Source organism: Aulostomus chinensis, chromosome 6 (assembly GCF_037954235.1).
Source record: "Aulostomus chinensis isolate RoL2024-O1b breed Wild chromosome 6, RoL_Achi_v1.0, whole genome shotgun sequence".
In the NCBI taxonomy this organism is placed as follows: Eukaryota; Metazoa; Chordata; class Actinopteri; order Syngnathiformes; family Aulostomidae; genus Aulostomus; species Aulostomus chinensis.
Window position 1 is genome coordinate 19,140,756 of NC_141325.1, and position 20,724 is coordinate 19,161,479.

A 20,724-nucleotide genomic window follows, 5' to 3' on the forward strand; every position below is an offset into this window, starting at 1 on the left:
TGAAGGTGAGTGACTTTTCAGCAGAATATCTCACTGTGGTAATATATGTTGCACACCTAACATGCTCCAGAGCCGGCTAGGAACTAAGATGTTTTGAGGTTAAAACATATGCAAGCACTGTCCACTGACCAATCACACCTTGTGGACAATGTTGTCACCATTCATCCCACTGATAATTTGACATCAGTGCATGGATAATGGAGAGGATCTGTCATAAGTTTGACAGAAAAAAAAGTGATATTTCCCAATGTGCACCTCTATGAAAGATACTATTGTGTTGTTGTCGTTGTTTTTTTTAAATATTTATATTTGCTGATTAAAAAAAGGTATCTGGTGAGATGGAGTGCTGCCACTGTCCCATAGACTGTCTCCAGAGCAAATTTCCTCACAGCTGGTAGACATTTTAATTGAAGACCCAGCTGCAACTGGAAAAATTACACAAATATTGATGTTACCAATATGAAATGTCATACAATCTACAAAACTGATTATCATCAGATCTCCTTGAGGGGATATATAGTGATGGCAAAAGTCTATGGTTTCCAGCTCTCTTTCCTGCTATGGCTTCGGCAAATGTGTTACTTTTTGTCTGGATTAATTTATTCTTTAACACTGATCCTAGAATGTAGCTTGAATTTGTCAAACCATGCAAATTAAAGAAAGCTTGGATATGCAGAGCATGCTACATTGTACAGGCACACAGTCTGCACAGAGTTTATCTTCGCATCCTTGAACAACGACATCAGTCATACAAATGATTCAATGTAATCATCAGTCAAAGGGCTCAGGTTATTAATTCTAACATTGCCGACTGGGCAGTGTACCGGTGTTTTGATTCGCTGATGGTACATCTTAAATCAAAGAAGCTGGAGGTTACACGTTAAACCAAAGAAGCGGTTCTATGATGTTGCTCTGATTTGGCTGATGAGCAACTTTTTTTCTACAAAATTAATGAGTTACCCTTCTACGGCTATTGCCCCATGTATGTAGTTTGATTAGAAGAAAAATGAATGGGAGCCCACTGAGATGTTAGAAAATTGTTTTTCTGTAGTTTTTTTCCTTCCCTTGCTCCCTTTTTTTAAAGGAAATGCTGTCAAGTTGGAGATAGCAAGTGCCCAAACATGGCGAGGGACAGCACTCAGTAAGAACTTCTGTTTAAGTTCCTTACATTATATTCATTCATACAATTAAAGCCCTGAGTAGAGTAAACATGTACACTATACTCTAGGAATGTAACATAAATCATATCACTGACTGGAGATCACCAAATTTAAAAGAAGTTAATAGAATTTGAGGCAGAATAGGGTTAAGACACTTCTTTCAAAATATTCGTACCACCTTAAAATGATCAGATTTTATGATAAACCAGCCAGCAAGGTCAGCAACAGTGAAAGAAGATAAGGAACTACCCATCACACATTAATGAATTTATTTATTTAGATTTATATGCAGTTCCAGAAACAGTTAAATGACATCCTGTCAGGCCCATTATATTGTCAAGTCAGTAAATCCCACCTGTTAGGAATTCTTTTGATCAACTTTTACATCTCAGATGTATTTATGGCTTACTCCTCTTCAAAAAGCCATGCAAAACTGTTTTCTGGAGCCCAACTGATAGATCACTGTGGCCAATACATGTATTAATATCTGTTGTGGGATATGTACTGACTGACGACCCATCCAGGGTGTACCCCCGCCCCTTGCCCAATGTTAGCTGGGATAAGCTCCAGCCCCCCACCCCCACCCGCTGCATCCCCCAATGGTTAAGCGGTATAGAAAATGGATGGATATGGATTATTTTTTACAGAACATAAAAAGATACACGGAGTAATTTAAAATGTTCAATTTCTTAGTGAAATTAATCTTTTCAGTCAACTGCTGTCATTCTCAAGAGTGTTTATTTCAAATGGTAAAATATCCTGCCTTCATTACATATCTTTTTCTGCAATAACTACATTTGTGGGATTATTGTAAAAAACAATGATATACAGATTTAAGAAATGTTAACTTTATAATATTAGTATTGTAATCAGTCCAAAAAATCATTATTGGTCAAGCTCTAGTTATTACAATATGTGAAATATTACTGTTCAGAACAGTCAATAGTCAATAATTTTAAAATATAAATTATGAGGCCTCCATTAGGTATCTTTGTCCCAGGTGTTTGATAACAACATAAAAGGAATTATAATGAAGAAAATTAAATTACTTCCCATAATGACTTTTTACCCTGGTTTACTTTTTATCTATTGACTTTGTTTTACTCCCTAATATTGGCAACTGCCCCAAAAATTCTACACTGGTCATGCCCTAGGGTTTTCCTGCGATGGGATTAGTTTGACGTCTCTCATAGAAGTCTTGCTCTGTTAAGTTTAGTGTCAAGTTTTAATATTTGCTGATATTTGTCAGTCTGAATCTCCTGCACTTTGAACACAAATGGTTGTGGCCATGTTTGATACATATAGGAGAAGAGGAGGGTGTGACCATTGAGTGATGGCCAGGTCAAAGAGCTTAAAGGCTCACAGGGAGGGAGACACTAATCTTTGCAAACTTGACTGGTTGAAGGTTGTGTGGCAGTGGGAGAGATGGCAGCGCGCGCAGTTGCAGCGGGCCGGAGCTCACAAGCCTGGCACAACTTTTTCATTATGTTGGAAGCACTTGATATTACTTTTCACAGCTTTCGATACATGACGGCGAATTGCAGCCAAGACAAAATTCTAGAGTTCAACAACAGAGCACTTCACCTTCTCCCAGTGGATTTCACCATCCAAGCTGAGATCGCCAGATCACCACCCCAGTACTCCCGGGGCCGAAAAACAGAAGAGGAGACAGTGTGAGCAGCTGCAGAAGAGAGGATAACGCGGAGGTGTGTGGACCAGGCTAAAAGTTTACCCATTCAAGCCCCCGCTTCTTACCATCTCCCTCTCAAATGCCCGTTTGATCTGGAACAAGATGGACGAGATCTGACTGGAACTAGCAACACATCAACAACTGCTGCAGCTTAATTTTCACAGAAATGTGGCTGGATAGCTTGACCCCGGCCTCAGCTATTGACCTAGCCGGCCGTACTGCCGACCTAGCCGACAGGACTGCTGACTCAGGCAAGAAGCAAGGTGGAGGTCTGTGCATCTATATCAGTGCCTCGTGGTGTCCCATATCTTCATTGTTGATAAACATTGTTGCTCCGATGTGGAATTTTTGCTGCTCAAATGCAGACCTTTTTACTAGCCAAGAGAATTCTCTTCTGTTTAGACCAGCTGTGCTGCTTACATACTCCCAGATGCCAATGCTAGGCTAGTACTTGCTAGGCTACTGGACAACTTAAACAAATGCCTGGTGGCACAGCCCGACAGCATCGTTATTGCAGCAGGGGATTTCAATCGTGTTGACTTAAAGACTGTACTTCATTATTTCCACCGTAATGTGAAATGTGCTACCAGAGAGAGAAACATACTTGATCAGGTCTATCCCAACATAGCAAACCAAACCATACAAACCAAAAATCAGATCCAGTAGGCCTGAAGTCAGATCTGTCAGGACTTGTCTTGAGGATGCCATTCCTAGGTTCCAGGACTGCTTCAGCACCACAGACTGGGGCATTTTTGGTGGCTACAGCCTACCCTGGAGGACTCACATCTCTTCTGCTGTGGAGATGGCACACCAACGCCTATAACCTTCAGAAACTTAAATGGGCAAAACTCCCACAGGGACTGATGGTCAACTTCTACCACTGTTCAATAGAGAGTGTGTTCACCTACGGACTACTGGTGTGGTTTTCCAGCTGCACTAAGGCAGAGAAGGAGGCCGTCCACATAGTGGTCAAGGCTGCAGGGAGGATCATTGGGACTCGTCTCCCAGAGATCTCCACAGTCTTCACCTCCTGTTGCCTACGCCATGTGAATAACATCCAACAGGACCAAATCCACCCAGCACACCATCTTTTTCAACGATTACCTTCTGGTCAAAGAAACCGATCTATCCGGTCCAGAACTAGCAGATTGCCTCTACCCACAGGCTGTCAAGCTCCTTAACGAAAAACCTGCCCCCTCACACTCCCCATCCCCAACTCACACTTAAACACGGCTACAATAACTGTGACCTAGACTTTGCATTGCTGCACTGCACACTATTCCATTGCGATTCTATTCCATTTATTTCAGCCAGTGAGTTGCACAGAGACCTGGATGACCACATTGCAGAGAGACTAGAGGAAGGGGGAGCATTAGGGGACAGAAGAAGGAAGGGAAAGAGTGGTACAGCAGAGAAAGATGGAGAGATGGACTTGAAGGTGAGAAGAAGAGGAAGGGAGGTTGCAGTGAATAATGGTGGTATTGAGCCAGAGATATAACAGTGCTGAGTTGAAGCAGCCTCAGCTTTTTTCATGATGCAGCTGTTTTTTCCTCCTCCATTCATGCAGGAGGCACTGGGCTCACTTCTCTGCTTGACTCCTGTGCAGCTTGTGCTCATTTCCCCCCTTTTGTTTTGCTCCCAGGCAGCAGGCAGTGCAGCAGTCTGCCTCATAACTACGTGCATGACATGACATGTTTTGAAAAACAGTCAACACGAGAACTGGTTTTTCCTTTTATAAATACCTGAACTGCCTGATGGATTGGCATAAACTCGAATTGATGTGCTTTAGGGTTGCAGTAGTATACGATTCATGGCACATTAAAATTTGTGCACTACTGTAGGCATTGACATAGTGTAGCAGCCTATGAGCTTGCCAACAATCACACTACGCTTCCCTGCATTGCCTCCAGCACAGTTGGGTGGCTTTGTAGGCAGGTGGAAAGCTGGAGAAGACTAGATTGTTATTCATTTCACTTTTTATTTATAACTCCATTTTCATGTTTTTCAGAGCTCTGGAATTATTACTAAAGCAAAATTAGAAATGTGTCTGCAGAACATCAGCAGCTGTCACAGACAAGGAGGAATCAATCACTAGAGGGTCTGGTGAGTCAATTGTCCCATGACCCCAACCGGCTACCATGAGAAAGATCCAGTGATGAAGACCACTGATGAGGTGATCCCACGAGAGGAGTGAGTGGGAAACAGTAAACAGTGACCTCTGTGAACCGTTGGACTGGCTGCAGGGATCTGTTACAGAGTTGAGCACTTCAGGACTATGGAGAAGAACGGGAAGCCGCTTCCTTAACAAAAAAACAAATCCAGGAGGCAACAGGAATTAGACTGACTGGTCAAGGCTCCTGAAAAACAGTGGTGGAGAGCATTAGAAGAGGAGAAGGATGAGCAGAGAATGTCAGTCATTGGAATATTTCAGGAATAAGGAAAGTCTGGCCAGGAGGACGACGGAACACGGCTTCAAGGTGCAGGTTATTTATGAACTAAAGATTTTGGACACACCTAAAATAACATGTGATGTGTTATCAGGATGCGTCACTAGAATACGTCTCCTGTTGCCGGCTACGGCCCCCTGGGGAGAAACTACGCCTCGCGTTCTCATTATCTAGCTGGCCAAAAAGCCAAATACTCTGCCATGGCAATTCATAGGCCTTTAAGTCTGAAAATGGCTTAAGAATCTGTTCACCAAGGAAAAGAGCGGCATGTTGATAACATCAAAGGAAGACCTTGAGGCTCACCTGAGGGACGCCCATTCAGACAGCCACCGTAAGGATCTGATGGTCCCCCCTCCAGACATGCCCCAGAGCATATTGGTTGTGAAGGGGAAACTTGCAGAGCACCGTTTTTTCATTGAGGAGCTGATTCAAACTGTGGCAGAGAGCCCCCATGTAGAGGAGTTTTATGTGATGGCAGAATTTGTCTCACACAAGAAACAGGCTGGAGATTCAGAGATGGCTTACACTAGACACTTTACTGATTATATCCGATACAGATGCACTGTACAAGTTTCGCTGTGAGATGAGGATGAGTCAGCTCCCTGGAAAATCTGACCTCCACCCCTTGTAAACAGTCATACTAGCAATCTTTGGCACTATCAGTAATACCTTATTGTAACATCTTGCACAAATGTGACCTTTCAAATAGTCTAAACACAGCTGTGCATCTCGACAACACTGGTGCCGTAAGTATCAGTTGTACTATCAGTAAGCATTCTAACAACAAAATTACAATTATGAAAGAAATATGAAAGGCACCACAGGTTCAATCCCAGACCAAGGTCAAGGTGTAGGGTTCAGATCAGCTCCTAACCTTACAGACAAATTATGAGGATGAGACCAAGAAAGTTAAAAGAGAGGGTACCAGATGAAATATGAAATTCCTTATCATCCATCAAGAGTCTTGGTCGATGGTACGACACCTCCCTCAGAGACACGTCACAAGTGGACCGGCTTAGAGAGGATACCATCAGCAGCCAAAAGGCCATCAATAAGACCTTTCTCCCCGGCAGGTTGAAGCTCTGGTGTCTGTTGTTTGGGCTTTTCCACACCTCATGTTGCCTCTGAGACTGTTTATGACATCCCACTGTCCAAGGTTGACAAGCTGGAACGTCTGATCAGCTCTTTTGCCAAGAAGTGGCTGGGCCTCCCCAGGTGTATTACCAACATTGCAGTGTACGGGGAAAGGAGTCCTAGAGCTACCAGTGTCCAGCCTTACAGATGAGTTTAAATGCTCAAAAGTTCAGCTGGAAATGACTCTGAGGGAGTCTTGGGACCCAGTGGTTGCACAAACAGCCCCTACCTCGTCAACCAGAAGGAAGTGGTCCTCAGCTGATGCAACCTAACAGGCAACGTCTGCCCTCAGACCCCAAGACATCGTCTGGTCTGTATAGCTGGGGAGAGGAGGGCTAGGAACTGGGGAGAACCGACCACGCTGGCACAAACTAACCCCGTCACAGTGCCGAGGATTGGCGGTAGAAGAGATACGTCGGCAAGAACAGGCTTTGAGGTGCGCCAAGGCAGTCTCGCATGGAAAATAGGGCCAATGGATGTGGTGGGAGGAGGTTGAAAAGAGGAGAATCTCATGGAAGGAGCTATGGGGAATGGAGGCATATTGAGCCAGCTTCCTCATTCATGCAGTCTATGATGTCCTTCCATCTCCAACCAATCTGAACTAATGGTATGGAGAAGACTCTACATACTCACTGTGTGCATCTCCAGCCAGCCTGAAGCATATCCTGGTTGATTGCAAGACAAGTTTGTCATAAGGCTGTTACACCTTGCAGCACAACCAGGTATTGAGATGCTTGGCGGAGAGCATAGAGGAAAAAAAGGGTAGCTGTCGATGCTTTACCTTCTCCTCCACCCAGGCCAACACCCACAATGTCGTTCATGAGCGCTGGTGCAACACCCAACAGAGCCCATGTATTGAAACCACACCCTGGCATGCTGGGAGGAACAAGGGACTGGAGGCTACTTGTGTATCTTGACCAATGACTCTGCTACCCTCTCAGGATCTCTGTGACAAACCTTAGACCTGACGTGGTGTTCTGGTCTTCCTCCCTTCACATCACTTTCATAGTGGGGTTGATTATGCCTTGGGAAGATTCCATCAGGGAAGCCTATCAGCACAAAAGCTACAGATAGGCCTGTCAAGATAACAAATTTTGCTGGACGATAATTGTGCTACAAATTATTGCCGATAAATGATATTATTGACACTGTTTTTTAAATTATATGTAATGAAAAAAATTGGCGTAATAATGCGAGTACACCATGTCAAAAGCGATACTTTAATTTCTTAAGATTAAGAACTTTGAAATAAGATGAACAAATATAATAAACAAACAAGACCACAACAAAAAAAACAATGAAAATAAAAGCAGCAGCACCTCCGACGGTACTTGTATTTCTCAGTTGGGAAAACAGGAGGGGATGATTGTGCTTGAGGTGTGCATGCATGTTCATCGTATTCCCCTTCTTCGCCACCACTACCTTCGAACAAATGCGACATATCGGCTCGTCCGAAATGTTCCCACAATGGGGCTGTTGTTTTGGGCTTTTCACTCACGACGCTCTTGTAGCGCTGTGTCCGTATGTCTGCGTGCCTGTCTGAGTGTGTGCGCGCCAGCGGCCCGCCCCACACTGTGACAAAGAGACTGAATGACTGATAGGAGTGTTCACTCAGTCCGTTCATTCCGCTATAGAGCCCACGCACCCTGGTGTCGAGACAAATGCACAGAGTGAGACCTCTTCTCTCATCCAGTGTGTTTGGTAGCGAGAGAGGAGGAAAACAAACGCACGTCAATTATCGAGGCTGGCAAAATTACTGACCTCATTTTTATTTACCAAGTGGTTTGGCAGTTTATTGATCATCGGGACAGGCCTAGCTACAAGTACTCTGGGCTGGCAGCTGATGCAGAACAACGAGGAAGGAAAGTAAAGTTCTATCCAGTCGAGACTGGCTGCAGAGGATTTGTGGGCAGATCAACAACCAAGCTGCTGAAGGACTTGGGGATCCGAGGTCAAGCTTTGCAGCAGGGTACCAACTCCCTCTCTAGAGCTGCAGAGCAGTCCAGTTGCTGGCTCTGGATGAAGAGAAGGGATAGTGTTTAGGCTGGCGAAGTACCCCAGACCACAGTATCTCCATCCTGCTCTCTGTAGGATGAAGATCTTAGCATGCCGTCATGAAGATTCCTTTATCTCAGGACGTAATGGTTGTAAGGGATTGTTCCATCTAGTCCTATATTGCAACTGATTGATCAAAGAAGTAAATTAAAGTGTGGTAATGGGTACGTATCATCTCGTATCAATTGTAGGCCCGTGACTCCAGCTTAATCAATTTTGTATTCTGGCAAATTTTGTGATGTGGGCAAATATTGAGTCAATATAATATTGTGATGTACATTTCTCTTTAAACTCCCTATTTTTTTAAAATTTGGCTGTGCAGTAGTGTTCGGCTTTAAGTAAGCACCTTGTTCTTCTGCACATGAGCAAGATGTGGTATATGCTGGATGAAGATGAAATGATTGCTAACAATGTCATATGCGATTGAAAATTGCTACAAAAGTAAGTGTTTTATGTGTTGACATTTTTGTCATTTTTTTGTCAGAACAAATAATGAGCATTTATTTTCTATGTAACCTAAATGCGTTTTTATATTCTGGTGTGCTTAAGCTTCTTTGAATAAAGAAAATCATGGTAATCATAAAAACTACAAACTGATGGCTTCCTCTATGTAATTAACCATTCCTCTAACTCCAGCAGTCAGCTGATAAGAAAATACACTTTATTCCTGTGGATTCAAAGACTCTTTTAAACATGATCTACTATGAGGATTTCACAATTTGATGATAATTTTTTGGGCAGTCTTTTCTTTTTATATATATAACTGAAAATATGATGACCATATATTAAGAAATAATTACCCAACAAAGTGTCACACTCTTATATTTCTTCAGAAAGTTAAATGCAGCAAATGTATTTGTTTCCCATTTTGAGTAATGAAATACAAATTTTTCTGTTTTTTGCAGATGGAAGAACTACTGGATACGGGGAGTTCTGTCTATAGCTATGATTTCAGGCTTTTTCCTCATCATCTATATGGGACCAATCACTCTTTTATTAGTGGTAAGTAGTAGTAGGATTTACTGTATGTCTTGTGTGCATCTCTTCTTATGTCATATATATTTCCTCTAATTAGTAGTCATTTATAAAACCTGAAAAGAACAAATAAAAACTGTGCACTCGCAAGCCCTCCCACCTCCACCAATGATGGATAGATTACTTTATTTTTCCCTTAAGGGAAATTGTTGGAGCAGAATACAAATACTAAAAAAATACAATGGAATAAAATAAATATGGAATAAAATACTAATGTAGAAGAAGATTAGAAACAAAAATAAGAAGAGGATAAAAACACAAGATAAAAGAGAAATAAGTAGGTAGGTAGGTTGCAGTGGCAAAATGATAATGATACTGATAATGGGGACTTGTCGAGTGGTACATTGATGCTCAGGTCCTAATAAAAGATGCAAACAGTGATGAGTGCACTCTTGAACCCCTTGCATGTTGTACCATGTGGCTGTTCACTAGAACAAGATGATATATATATATATATATATATATATATATACACACACACATACATATATATACATATATATATATATATATATATATACACACACATACATATATATACATATATATACATATGTGTGTGTATGTATACATGTGTAAATATGTATGTATGTATATATACATATATATGTGTGTGTGTGTATATATATATATATGTGTGTGTGTGTGTGTGTGTGTGTATATATATATATATATATATATATATATATATACACATCCATACATACATACACTATATTGCCAAAAGTATTTGCTCACCCATCCAAATTATCGGAATCAGGTGTTCCAATCACTTCCATGGCCACAGGTGTATTAAATGAAGCACCAAGGCCTGCAGACTGTCTTTACAAACATTTGTGAAAGAATGGGCCGCTCTCAGGTGCTCAGTGAATTCCAGCGTGGAACTGTGATAGGATGCCACCTGTGCAACAAATCTAGTCGTGAAATTTCCTCGCTCCTAAATGTTCCACAGTCAACTGTCGGCTGTATTATAAGGAAATGGAAGTGTTTGGGAACGACAGCAACTCAGCCACGAAGTGCTAGGCCACGTAAACTGACGGAGCGGGGTCAGCGGATGCTGAAGCGCATAGTGCGAAGAGGTCGCCAACTTTCTGCAGAGTCAATCACTACAGACCTCCAAACTTCATGTGGCCTTCAGATTAGCTCAACAACAGTGCACAGAGAGCTTCATGGAATGGGTTTCCATGGTCGAGCAGCTGCATCCAAGCCATACATCACTAAGTGCAATGCAAAGCATCGGATGCAGTGGTGTAAAGCACGCCGCCACTGGACTCTAGAGCAGTGGAGGCGCGTTCTCTGGAGTGACGAATCACGCTTCTCCATCTGGCAATCTGATGGAAGAGTCTGGGTTTGGCGGTTGCCAGGAGAACGGTACTTGTCTGACTGCATTGTGCCAAGTGTAAAGTTTGATGGAGGGGGATGATGGTGTGGGGTTGTTTTTCAGGAGCTGGGCTTGGCCCCTTAGTTCCAGTGAAAGGAACTCTGAATGCTTCAGCATACCAAAACATTTTGGACTATTCCATGATCCCAACTTTGTGGGAACAGTTTGGAGCTGGCCCCTTCCTCTTCCAACATGACTGTGCACCAGTGCACAAAGGAAGGTCCATAAAGACATGGATGGCAGAGTCTGGTGTGGATGAACTTGACTGGCCTACACAGAGTCCTGACCTCAACCCGATAGAACACCTTTGGTATGAATTAGAGTGGCTGGAGAGACAGAGAGTCAGGCCTTCTCGGCCAACATCAGTGTGTGACCTCACAAATGTGCTTCTGGAAGAATGGTCAAAAATCCCCATAAACACACTCCTAAATCTTGTGGACAGCCCTCCCAGAAGAGTTGAGGCTGTTCTAGCTGCAAAAGGTGGACCCACGTCATATTGATTAGGAATGGGATGTCACTAAAGCTCATATGTGAGTCAAGGCAGGTGAGCGAATACTTTTGGCAATATAGTGTATGTATGTATATATGTATGTATGTATATATACAGTATACATGTATATATGCATGTATATATACAGTATACATGTATATATATGTTTGTGTATATATATGTGTGTGTATGTATCTATATGTATGTATGTATGTATGTATAGATAGATAGAGAGAGAGAGAGAGAGAGAGAGAGAGAGATGGATCTGGTTGAACCAATTGGAGAAGTACATAAAAAACATGCAATTTCCTCTTGCCTCTTGGCACTATGCCTGATTGGTCCCAAAATATAATGTGTTCGTCCTTGGGCGATATTATATCCTCCTATAAAGTTATGCATAATAAGTTAGGTGGGCCTCATAGTTTTTGTGTAAATCCATTGACAAACCACTGGTGACATGCCACCAAAAACATGACCTCCCTGTCAGCATTAATTATGTTGCTGATGTTGTATTTCATGAATTACAATTTGTGTTTGACATTACTAATTATTATTAATCATTTGATATAGGTGATGACGGTCCAAATCAAGTGTTTCCATGAAATCATCATCATTGGCTACAGAGTTTACCATTCCTATGACCTCCCATGGTTCAGGACTCTGAGCTGGTAAGGAAAATGGATTTCACAGAAAAAAAAAAACAGCTGATAGATGCATTATGAAAGGGCAATTCTGAATAATTTGAACTTTCTTCTATGCTGTAGTCTAGATAAAACAGTATTTTGGCTCATCCCGCATGACGCAGGACAGAACATGATTGGTTTTGAAGAGCAAAGCAGAGTTTTTGTGGACCTGGAACTACAGCAAGAATGTCTGTGGCATGAGGTCCCTATCAAGTGTATTATGATTAGATAAATCAGACTGTTGACTTCTTCATAATGTTTGTTAGATGAATATTAACAATCTAATAAGCGCTAAGATAGATAGATAGATTACTCTTTCATCCCTAGTCACATACAGTTCATACACAGGGTTTGCTATTGAACCCCGAAACTTTTCCTTTTTTTGCTTCTGAAATGTCACAGTCCTTTTTAGTGTGTTTCTATCAACAGTCAGTGAGGGCTGATTATTTCCTGTATTAATCATTATGTGAGAAAATAGAGAAAAATTGCCACGATATTTTCACAAAGCCCAAGTTCTTGAAATGTTTGTGGGTGACTCACAGCTCTTGTTACCTGCCTGAAGAGATATAAAAGGTTTACAGAGGCCAGGAGAATAAGTAGAATATTTTCCAGTGAACCATCAAAGGTATACTCTCTGTGGCATGAAAATAATACCACAACAGATCCGTCTCAGGCTTAGGAGCTACATTGGAAGAGCATATGGGAGAAAGAAGCATCATACAACACTGGTGTTGAGTGGTTAGTGGATCTAAGAGCAGACCACAGCAATGTCTCAAAACAAGATCTAAACAGCATACATTCAAGACAGAGGGGCTGTATTTAAGTGATGGATGGGAACTACCTGAAATGTCTGACCCAAGGACGGAAAGTCCTAATTGTGAAGGACCCCCAGAAAGGTCCCATCCAATGACCAGCCAATAACTTGCCTCTGTACAACATGGAAGTAGTCTTGGCCTGTATGATGTATACAATGGTATTAAAATATCTTGGTTGTATCATTTTCAATACCATCAATTACACAGAAACTCTTTTTCTGTTAAACTGATGTAAAGTAGTGTGTAGCACATACGTGTTGCGTGAGCCACTGGTGTGACTGGTAGGCCGGCAGCAGAAATATGACAAATCCCCTAGCAGCAAGTCAGAAGAGTCATGTTTTGCCCGTCTGATTTGAAAAAATTGTTCAGATTCTGTTTAAGTGGTGGTTGTCCCTCATTTTTCTTGTTTTATCTTAAGGTAGCATTCTTGGCTGCATTTTCCCCTTTTTTGTCAGTTTTAGCTATGGGGTTTTTGCACATGGAGTTTTATTTTTGAAAAGTGACAAGATCAACTTTGTTGTTCATGTGGGGGCTTCCTATCTGCTGTGGTCTACTCTTTGTAAATTTAGTCACCGGGTAACACATCAAACCTTCACACATATTGCATATACCTTGCTAAAATATTAGGAGGGTATGACTGTATGAAAAAATAGTTACCGCCTAACTCAACACTGAATTTCCTGCCAGGCATCATAGCGGCTAAGATGAATAGGGACATGTTCAATACATGAGCGGCCCCAGAAAAGAATTGATAGAAATACCAAGGGATTCAAGCACAAGCTACTAGTTGATGGAACAGTCACCCCAGGCTACAAGACCAAGCAGACCAACCAGCATGCAGCCTTGATTGACAAGTTGCTTTGCGTAACAGGTTCTTATTGAGAACTGGTTCCCAGTGTTTCAATTCCTTGGAATCATTTGCCAGTTTTGCAAACCATTCCCTTATCGATTCCATTGGGTGCGAATAACATCACCACGCAAGTTGCTTTGCTTAAGCCAGCTGCGCAACGTGCTTGCCGATGTCATTCACCAGTGCAGCCAGCAGGAAACATGGCGCCCAAGTGGCACAAACTCTCAAAAGTTTGAACTAGGGCAACTTGCAATATTTGCAAAGTGGATATTTCATCAAAGGGAGGAAATACTACCAATATGCAGAAACATTTGCACACACACAGCATGCAATAACTTTGGATGAATGTTGCATTTTCGATCCGCTCCAGAGTGAATCTCAACCCTGCACCAGCGGCAACGTTAGCACGTCCTCTGCTGTTAATACTGCAGGTAACTAGCCAACTTACACTGCCTATCATGTTAGCGCCATGTGCCTCATTTTAAAACCTGCTATTACTAACTGTTAACGTTAAGTGAATGCCTTCTCATGCATTACATTTAGATGACCATGACAAAAGAAGAATATTTATGTTATTATTATAATTATTAGATATTTATTTTCAAAAATTGTTTTTTTTCCTCGGGACCCTGTGGCATCCCATTGAGGAGCCCTAGGCTATGGGCTTCTTAAGACCTCACTATTGGGTTCATAAGGTTATGTTCCTTCTAAACAAAGTTTATGCTAATCGACCTGTTTGCTCTTTTTTTTCAAAATGAGAATCAATAAGAGAATCAATAAAGAACAGAATTGTTCAGCAGAATCAAAAATGGAATCGGAATTATAAAAATCGTATCAATTCCCATCCTTAGGCCTGAACCCCCTAAGCCAGATCATCACTAAGATTGGCTCCAAATACCAGTTCTGAAGTGGAACAATCAAGTCACTTCTTCCACACGGAAGACATTTTGCTGATCAAGGTCCAAGCAATGTCATTGGAATGTCATTAAGACTAGATTAGAATGGTCAGATGGTATTGAACAGATGGGGTTGAACTACCAGAAAGTAGTACTGTGCAAGTTCAGGAGGGCTAAAAGTACCTTAGGATCTTGCAAGTCCGACTGATAAGTGTTTGAGTCACTGTCCTGGATGAAACAACCAAGATCCAGGAATACATAGGAAGATGGCCCCCAAAGCTGAATTGCCCGAACTTCATGCAGTACATGAGCTTCCACACAAGGGACAATAAAACTCTGGACTAATTGTAAGCAAACATCAAGGATGCATACACCTCTACCACCAAGGAGGAGCTATGGGCAGTACAGCGGACGCTCAAGTACACCATCAGGAGTTGTAAGCAGCACTTGGAGAAGAAGAGTGCCAGGGAGGCAGAGAGGCCTGAATCACATCTCAGACCATAGCAAAGGTGGGGAATTACAGGACACCGCAGGGGATCAAGACTGGGCAAACCAGTTAAACCAGCTCTTTAACAGGCTTGACTCTGTTCTCCTGCAGTCCCCACCAACTACCCTGTTTCTTGGCACCTCATCTCCTCCCAGCTGCAGCCCTTTACGCCCCAGCTCCCTGCACAGAGCTCCAACCCTCCCCGTACCTCCTCTGAATGTCACCAAACACCATCCCTTGACTTATCTCCCCAGTCAACCCCCTCCTTGTCCTCCATCACCAAGGACCAAGTGAGGAGGGAGCTCAGGAGGACAAGGTGAGGAAAGCCACAGGCCCCTCAGCTCCAGGTTGCTCAGGGAGTGTACAGACCAACTCATTGAGGTGGCCCAGTACATGTTCAATCTGAGCCTCAGCCTGGACGCAATGCCGGTTTTGTGGAAGACCTCCTGTGTTGTGCAGATTCCTCAGTTAGCCCATCCTAGTGAACCAATCATTACAGACCTGTCGTCTTGACTTCCCACCTGATGAGAGAGGAGAGGATTGTCCTCAGCCACCTCCGCACAGTGGTGAGCTCTGCGCTGGACCCGCTGCAGTTTGCCTAACGTCCTGGCATCGGGGTGGATGATGCCATCGTCTACCTGCTGCATCAGGCCCTGTCTCACCTGGGAGCACTGTGAGGGTCTTTTTTTTTTTTTTTTTTTTTTTTTTTTTTTACTTCTCCAGTGCTTTCAGCACCATCCAGCCATCACTACTGCGGGGAAAGACGGAGGAGGCCAGCGTTGACTGAAATCTGGCTGCTTGGAAAATTGACTACCTCTCTGAGAGACCACAGGACGTGAAGACAAATGGCGTGTCAGATGTAGTAACCTGCTACGTGGGGGCCCTCCAGGGGATGGTGCTCTCTTCGTTCTTGTTCAACCTCTACACTGCGGACCTCAACTACAACTCCAGCCTCTATCATCTGTAGAAGTTCCCCGATGACTCAGCCATTGCTGGCTGCGTATCAGAGGGTTACACTCCGAGGGTACAGTTATTGCTGCTTCTACTGCATGCTGCACTCCATATGAATCCAAGTTGTCAATGTGCCGGCTCGGTGTGAGGTGGTCAGAGGTGTCGATGACACGTCACATGTTTATGTCCACACAAGTGTGGGCTTTTTTGGAAAGAGGAATATTACGCCTCCATTTCACCCAGATAAGCTGGCAAATTCTGCCTCTATCGGGCCGCAAATTTGGCACATTCTCTGTCTAAAAAGGGCTTATGACACTGGTGGCCTCTGCAGTGTGCTTTGTCATTGTGTGCTGGGGAAGTGGAGTCTTGGACAGGGACAGGAAGAGATTGGACAAACTGGTAAGGAGAGCCAGCTCTGTCCTGGGCTGTCCATTCAGGAGTGGCTGACAGAAGGATGTTGGCCAAGACAACATCCATCATGTACAACACCTCCCACCCCCTTCACCAAAATGTGGAGACCCTAAGCAGCTCCTTCAGTTCCAGACTGCTGCACCCTCAGTGCAAAAATTAGTGCTACCGCAGGTCATTCCTACCTGCAGCCATGAGGCTGGACAAATGCACACTGTAAACCTTCACATTCATGTGTCTGTTTTCAGCAATGTGCAATAATGGTACAATAAAATATTGTTATTTTAATATATTTTATTTATTATATTTATTTTAATATCTTATTTTTTTCATCCATCCATCCATTTTCTGCCGCTTATCCTGTTAAGGGTTGTGGGGGGCCTGGAGCCTATCCCAGTGGCTTTCGGGTGAGAGGTGGGGTACATCCTGGACAGGTCGCCAGTCCATCGCAGGGCCAACACATAGAGACAGACAATCATTCACACTCACAGTCACACCTACGGTCAATTTAGAGTATCCAATCAATGTAGTTCCCATTTGCATGTCTGTGGCCTGTGAGGGGAAGCTAAAGTACCCGGAGAGAACCAACGCAGGTACAGGGAGAACATGCAAACTCCACACATAAAGATTCCATGCCTAAGCTGGGTTCTCGAACTCCGAACCCGCTCAGACCCGAATTCCTTGCTGTGAGGCGACAGTGCTAACCACCGCACCACATGCTGCCCTTTATTTTTTTATACTTCATGTACATTTTTTTTGTAATTGTCTAATATAAATGTTCATATTTATATATTTTAGTTTTTGGTTTTTTATTTCTTAAATAAATATATTTTCTTTTTAATTTACTTTGCCCTTCTTCTTCTTTCTGTAAATGCTGCTGAAACTATCTAAATTTTCCCAGTGTGGGATAAATAAAGTATTCTCATTCTTATTAAATCCTACCAGTGGCTAGAGAAGGCTGGACCGAAAGTCAACACAGAGGCACTACTCACGGCAGCACAAGAGCAGGCACTCAGTGCTAGATGAATAGAGCCTGGGGTCTACCATAGCAGACAGGACCCCAGGTGCAGCCTGTACAAAGATTCCCCGAGACAGTTCATCACATAGTAGCAGGGTGTAAGATGCGGGCAGGAAGAGCATACATGGAATGCCATACCCGAGTGGCTAGCAAAGTGTATAGAGAAATCTGCACTGACTGGAAGTCACAATGTCAGAATAAAAGATCCCTCTTAAGGGGTCGGAGAAGGACTTAGCTAAGATCCTGTGGGACTTCTAGATCCAAACTGACAAATTGATCTTGGTCAACCAAATGGACATTGTGTTGATAGACAAACATTGTAGCAATATAACAGTATTTAAGAATCACAAACAACAGCAAAATCAATAAGAAAAGAACACAAGAAGTTCAATAAATGCAAAGTGCTGAAAGAGGATCCAGAGAAGATGTGGGAAGTAAAGGCAACAGTGATGCCTGTAGTCAATGCATCTCTGGGGAGTGTGACCCGGATACTGGGAGAATGGCTACAGCAGATTCCAGGTAGTCCTACAAAGAGCTAAGATAGAGGCCTCAAACCCCCAGGCTTTTAGGACCAGAGTTTGAGAAGAACATTCTCAAAAAGTGTAATGTCACCATAAATTACCCCTTAGTAGAACCCCAGGAAACTTGCCTGGTGCTCCTGGTGACTTTGGTTCACTGTGTTTGTGTTTGTCTTTATTTCTTTTCCCTGTTTTTGTCAAAAGGTCACCTTTACCTACTCACACTTAGGCACACACAGACACACACAGTATGTGACAGCAGCACATGGGAAAACCAGGAGCAAAGATCACTGCCACGTTGGAAGTAAATGAAAGCTAACTGAAACTTGCCCCTTTCACCAAGGTCACTCACACACGTAAATAAAGAACTCTCTCTTTGCCTCAGGTACTTCCTAATATGTGTCAACTACTTCTTCTATGGTGAAACGTTGGCCGATTACTTTGGGGCGCTGGTACAAAGGGAGGAGCCCCTGCAGTTCCTGTCTCGCTATCACAGATTCATCTCCTTTGCTTTGTACCTCGCAGGTTGGTCTCATCCTCAAGTCTATATCACTGCAGTATTGTGAAAAATGTGCTCTTTGGCCCCTGTGTTCCATCAACATTTCTTTTGTAGATTTGTGATAAGTTCATTCAGTTCTGAAATAACATTATTTGGCAGAAAAAATTGTTCTATATAGTCCTTAAAAGGACTAACATTAAAAACATGAGAAACTCTTTAGAAATAGATTTACTGTGATGCAAGTTCATTCAGTTTTTATGCATTTTCCTGGAGCTTCCATCCACTGATATAATGATGATTTATTGTAGAGGTAATTTGCAGCTGCATGTACCATAAAAGCTGAACGTTTGAGCTGTAGCTGCTTGCAACACACCCTGTTTTATGGTGTTGACAAAGACATCCTGGCTGATAAAAAAAACAAAAAAACAACCTCATTCTGGAGATCCCCCAAAAAATTTTCTTAAGAGGAATGTGCATTATTTATTTTAGAATGCTGCTGCACAGATTCAACAGCATCTGTGCTTACATCATGTTGCTGATGTTAGTAAGGGGGGCTTCTCCATTATTCTGATATTTTTGCAATGTAGAGTGTAAATAAAAGGTTGTCAAATTTCTTGAATTATCAGGGATTTTGTTCTGAGGGAACATGACAGTAATGTGCAATGGAGACGAAGTGAAAAATCAGTGTTTCCTTTAAGCTGCATTAGTACAAAATAGGCCAGTGCTGATTGGAAGTCAAATTGGCTCATTGATGAGTGGTTGTCTTGTGCTGGTATTAATGGAATTTTTTGTGAATTACTGTCAAAGCTAAGATGTTCTAGTAATAATTTTTAGAATGTTTCAGTGCTTTTTGGTGTTGGAGCTGCATGTCCAACCCCTGGCTCTTTTAAATAGTCAAGAGTGTCAAGGAGATTTTACAAACCAGTTTGCTCATTTACATTTTTCAGACTTCCACCATCCCTGTTATCTAAAGACCTGCTTAATAATAACAACTACATCAGCAGAAGTAATGATTAAGTAATGAGAAAGATTTTAATAACTGGGGATATTGCCCTGATTTTTTTGCATAAATTACACACAAACAATGTTTAATAGAGAAGTCATTGCTATGAAATTGAATTTTTCATATAATAATTAAAATGTTCTCATGCTACACACTATAAATGTATGGTCACCTGTTTTATAGTATATGGTCATGACCTAACATATAACATATGATTTAAGATAAAATATCTCTTGTTTATGATGTATTTTGGATATACTTATGGTATAAAACAAGAGTTTTAAAATGTCTTATTTTTTATTTTGTTTCAGTATGATAAAGAAAATTTCTCTTAAAGGATTGGAAAAGTCAAGGAAAATATTCATCCTTAGCATATAATGATGTCAACTAAAGATTTAATGTTTGCTCAGATGCATTAGAAGTATTTTGCTTTATGTCATGAAACATATTCAGATGGAACATCTGTCTCTGCCCCCGCTCTCCTGCTCACTTCCCCCCCAACCGGTCAAAGCAGGCCGTCCCCATTGAGCCTGGATCTGCTCGACGTTCCTGCCTGTTAAAAGGAAGGTTTTCGTCGCTGCTGTTGCAGGATGTGCTTGCTGATGGAGAATTGTTGGGTGTAGATTCATTGAAGGAGTGTGGTACTAGACCTGCTCTACTTGTAAAGTGTCATGAGATAACTTTGGTTGGGATTTGTCGCGATACAAATAAAATTAACTTGACTTGACTAGAGACTATGTGTAACAATTTAAAATGAAAATGATGCTCACTTTTTTTCTTAATAAATTAGCATCAGGAGAAGATTTTGGTCAATATGTTGGACACCTCTTGAATACCCTATTTCTGTGTATCTACATATTGAAGTCATTACACACACACACATATACATTTGCACAAAATCTTGAAACTCAGGGAAAATATCATTATTGCATTTTGTAGTGGTGGATCATAAGCAGGTGGTATGTAGAGCTTCAAAATACAAAAAAGAGAAACAGGAGCAAGAGATAAACAACATAAAGTAGGCAATTTATGGAAAACTTCATTTTAACTCAAACAGGCTTGTCACCAGCTGATCAAAAGCTTAAGACCATAGCCTTAAAAAGTCAAGTCCGTGCTAAAATCTGCCTTTCATGTTATTTTCTGTCAGACGTCCGCACTGTTATGACCTCGTGATGGCAAAGGGAAAACGCTGTCTATCTTTGAA

The 20,724-nt window shown here is 42.1% G+C and overlaps 1 protein-coding gene across 1 annotated transcript in view; it reads left to right on the top strand.

The window, feature by feature from the left end:
• The window catches only part of cds1 (CDP-diacylglycerol synthase (phosphatidate cytidylyltransferase) 1), a 58,257-nt gene that overhangs the window by 21,552 nt on the left and 15,981 nt on the right, over nucleotides 1-20,724 (top strand). The window contains exons 3-5 of the mRNA XM_086206939.1: nucleotides 9,392-9,488; nucleotides 11,963-12,060; nucleotides 18,404-18,543. Coding sequence (XP_086063065.1) covers nucleotides 9,392-9,488; nucleotides 11,963-12,060; nucleotides 18,404-18,543 — 335 coding nt within the window. The remainder of the gene's footprint in view (nucleotides 1-9,391; nucleotides 9,489-11,962; nucleotides 12,061-18,403; nucleotides 18,544-20,724) is intronic.